Consider the following 4,296-nt stretch of genomic DNA (forward strand, 5'->3'; position numbering starts at 1 on the left):
GTAAATTAAAACTGGGCCAATAATCTAATAGCAGTAGGTTCTGCCTTTTACCCTTTTTTTTTTTTTTTTTTTTAAGGGGAAACAGGTTGTTCAGAAGCCAAGAGGGTTAGTAAAAGGAATGGAATCATTTTCAGTTCAGTTTGGGTGAAGGTTATTCTAAAGAACAATGACTCCCCCCACCCACCCACCCTTTTGCCATAAACAGTAGAAACCAAAGGACAGTTAACAACAGGGAAATCAAATGGAAAAGATGTTGTAAGTGATCTTTAAAAGGCACTTGCATGTAACTAATATGAAACTATTGGTTTTGCAAGTATTGCCAATCTAGACAGGAACAGCGTTTCCCTGGTTCTCGGTCCAAAGAGGGAGAGCTCTCAATACCCCCACACAGTGCTCACCTGATTCCGTTTGTCTTCTGGCAACCCTTTGTATATGGCTGAAACTTGCAGGTATTTTCCCAAGATATGGTTACTTCCCGTCCCTCCTTTTTATTGATTGTCTGCAATTCCCTCAGTTAAAAAACACACATCCTTTATATTTTTAAAGTTTATTTAGCTTTTCAAGTGCTGTTGTCGGATTCTGGAATTTTTTTGAAGAGGAAGTCTGAAGGTCCCTTGTAGTAAGGTTTCAGGTACACCGATTGAATCTTTCATTTGCTTATGTACAGAACACTTTTACATTTGCTTTTAAATTTCACTTGCTGGCTTGAAACTTCTTGGAGGAAGAAAACATTATCCTTTTAAGTTATTGCCTAATTATTGGCATCCAATTCAAATCATGCCTCATTGGAGTATATATCTAACATTCCAAAGGCAATATTTTCCTTTCCAATTCAGTCATTATGAGATATCAATGATTTTCTGTAGTAAAAAAAAAATGCATTGTTTGTGATTCAGTTCACCACCTCAGATTCTCAGACGTAACCTTATTTGTGCGGTTTATTCAAATAGTGGTTTTCCTTATGAAATCCTGTAAGGAGGAACCATCTGGAAAGGTTACTGTGGAAACGGCAGGGGCTAGGGGGTGGGGCTAGAGAGCAAGAGATGCCATGACAACCTTTTTCGGGTTTCCCAGGAAACATGGGTTGCTATGGGAACTGCATCAGTCAGGTCCGAATTAGTAACTTCCGCTGCAAGGAGTGTCTGCCACTTTAATCTTCTTTTGATACTGCAGAAGCTTATCTCGCAGACGCATTAGGAATTCTGTTTGTTTTTCTCAGCAGCACTGAAAACATCTGTTTCTACACTTTGATAAGATGTTGCCTGGAACGCACACACAGAACTTCAGAAGAATCTGCCTGTCTACCCCCGTTTCGAAATGCTTACCAAGCCCCAAAGAGTTCAACTAATTAGATCAGGACACCTCGGGCATTTCCCTTTGTTCAAAGTTGTAGAAGTCTTTAAAATTCCAGGAGGTGTTCCAAATAGAAATTCCAGTCAAAAACCAAATAAACTTATGGTGGGTTTACAAGTCATTGTTCTAATTAGACTTCTCATCCACGCATCCACAATGAAGACGACTGAACTAAATATTCAATAATGTTAAAAGGTCCAGTAAACGGAAGCATCCTTTAAGTATGTGCCTCTTTACTTAGTAAAGAAACAACTTTCCATACTGAGGTTAGGCAGTTATTCTAACCATTCTTTAGTTTCATTTCCTCCCAGGATGTACTTTTTTTTTTTTTTTAAGAGGGTGTGTACTAGAAATGAAGTTTAAAGTAAGTTTGTTCCTTATGATATTAGAGAAGGGGGGGAGAAAAAAATGGAGCTGAGAGAATGCAGCCCACTTGCAAAACAGACACCTGTTTCAGTATGAAGCAGTAGGGAGAGGGAAAATGAAGTGTGCTTTCCACTTCTTCACGTCCTTTCCTTGATGAATGGTCTGGAAATGTATAAAACAAGGGCATACACAGACCAAGGGGGCACGTTCCACACAATACTGAGCACAGCCTGTCACTTACAGCATATATTAAACGTCAGTAAATATCTTTTTGATGTTGACACAGGAGTTGGGATTATTGTTCGTGGTGCAGGTGGCAGTGGAATTGCCCGTTTTGAAAGGGGTCTGGGGGAAAGCGCTATGGTTCATGCCCCCCTCTTCGATCACCATATACTCCGACTTACTCAGAGTGGAGTTACTCCTTGCTTTTCGGAGCTCCTCGGCCGAAGAGGAGAGGTGCTGGCAACTTCCCACGTGCATGTACTGGGCTTGCTCTTCCCCTTCTGTCTCCCGGTGGTAGAAGTAATTGAAGTTGGAAACAATCACGGGGACTGGCAAAGCAATGGTCAAGACACCAGCGATGGCACAGAGCGACCCCACAATCTTGCCCCCTATGGTCACCGGGTGCATGTCACCATAACCTACTGTTGTCATGGTTACCACTGCCCACCAGAAGGCATCTGGGATACTGCTAAAACCCGAAGTGGGGTCGTCTGCCTCGGCAAAGTAGACCGCGCTGGAGAAAAGGATGACCCCAATGAAGAGGAAGAAGATAAGCAGCCCCAGCTCCCGCATGGAAGCCTTCAGCGTCTGGCCCAGGATCTGCAGCCCCTTGGAGTGCCGGGAGAGCTTGAAGATGCGGAAGACCCGCACCAGCCGGATGACCCTCAGGATGGCCAGGGACATGGCCTGCTGTCCGTTGCCCTGTCGCTCAGCCAGCTCGGTGCCCAAAGTGATGAAATAAGGGATGATGGCCACGATGTCTATCAGGTTCATGATATTTCGCGAGAAGGTGGCTTTGCTGGGGCAAGCGAAGAACCGCACGAGCAGCTCAAAGGAGAACCAGATGATGCACAGAGTCTCCACCACGAAGAAGGGATCCGAGAAGCTGGAGGCTCCGGCGGGGGCCCCCGACGTGCTGTTGCTGGCCGCCTCGAACTGCTCCTGAGACGACGCGGCGGGGTAGTCCTTCTCGTCGCGGAACTCGGGAAGCGTCTCCAGGCAGAAGATGACAATGGAGATGAGAATGACCAGCACGGACACGATGGCGATGCCCCGGGCCGGCCCGGAGCTCTCCGGGTACTCGAAGAGCAGCCACACCTGGCGCTGGAAGTCGCGGCGGGGCAGGGGCCGCTCCTCCTCCCGCAGGAAGCCCTCGTCCTCGCGGAACTTCTCCATGGCCTCCTCGCCCAGCTGGTAGAAGCGGATCTCCTCGGAGAAGATGTCGATGGGCACGTTGACCGGCCGCCGGATGCGGCCGCCCGACTGGTAGTAGTAGAGGATGGCGTCGAAGCTGGGCCGGTTGCGGTCGAAGAAGTACTCGTTGCGGAGCGGGTCGAAGTACCTCATGCGCCGCTTGGGGTCGCCCAGCAGCGTCTCCGGGAACTGGCAGAGGGTCTTGAGCTGCGTCTCGAAGCGCAGCCCCGAGATGTTGATGACCACGCGCTCCCCGCAGCAGTCCTGCTCGCCGGCGGCCGGCAGCGCGGGCGGCAGCGGCTCGTAGCGGTCGCGGTCGCAGCCGCCGCCGCCGCCGCCGCAGCCGCCCTGAGGCGGGCCCCCGCCGCCGTCGGCCGCCTCCGGCTCCAGCAGGTGGTCCCCGGGCACCACCGTCATGTCGGGCGGCAGCGCTGGGCCTGCGGCGGGCTCGGCGTAGCCGGGGTTCACCAGGGTGTGGGCGCCGCCGCCGCTCGCGGGGCGCTGGAGAGGGTGGGCGCGGTGGCGGGCGGAGGGCGGCGGCGGCGAGCGCAGCAGGCTGAGGTGCTCGTCCATGCGGCGGGAAGAGGCGGCGGCGCGGGCCGCGTCGCTCCTCCTCGCGCTCCCCGCCCCTCCGCCGCCTCCGCCGCCTCCGCCCCCCTCTCCTCCCGAGTCGGGCCCGCCGCCTGTTGCTGCCGCCGCCGCCGCCGCCGCCGCCGCCGTCGCCGCCGGCGCTGCCGCCGCGAGGCTCTGTGTGGATCTGGCGCGGTCCGCCGGGCTCCTCCGGGGAGACGCCTCCTCGCCCGCCTCCGCGCTCCCCCGCCCCTCCCCCGTGGGGCGCGCGCCCGCCCGCTCCTCCGCGGCCCCTCAGGATGCCCGCCCACCGCGCGGGTGCGCGCCCCGCTCCCCCCGCTCCCGCGTGCCGCCCTGCCGGGCCCCTTGCTGCCCGCTGCCCGCCGCCTCGCCCCTTTGGGCCGCCCAAGCGCCCTCGCTTTGCACCTCGGCGTCCCCCGCGATACCCGCCCGGCCGAGGCGGCCCCCAGGCAATCAGGCCCCCGGACCCCCGCCGGCCTCTGGTCAGCGCCTCCCCTCTCCCGGCCCGCGAGGCCACGGCCCAGCCGCGGGGCTTTCTGGCCCGGCCTGGGCCACCCCGCCGCCCAGCGA

At 55.1% G+C, this 4,296-nt stretch overlaps 1 protein-coding gene across 1 annotated transcript; it reads right to left on the reverse strand.

The window, feature by feature from the left end:
- Positions 1–531: 531 nt before the first annotated feature.
- KCNA3 (potassium voltage-gated channel subfamily A member 3) lies at positions 532–3,803 on the reverse strand. Its single transcript, XM_027617014.2, has one exon. The coding sequence runs from the start codon at positions 3,706–3,708 to the stop codon at positions 1,969–1,971; it is 1,740 nt and encodes a 579-aa protein (XP_027472815.1). The 5' UTR covers positions 3,709–3,803; the 3' UTR covers positions 532–1,968.
- Positions 3,804–4,296: the final 493 nt, after the last annotated feature.

This window comes from Zalophus californianus, chromosome 4 (genome assembly GCF_009762305.2).
Source record: "Zalophus californianus isolate mZalCal1 chromosome 4, mZalCal1.pri.v2, whole genome shotgun sequence".
In the NCBI taxonomy this organism is placed as follows: Eukaryota; Metazoa; Chordata; class Mammalia; order Carnivora; family Otariidae; genus Zalophus; species Zalophus californianus.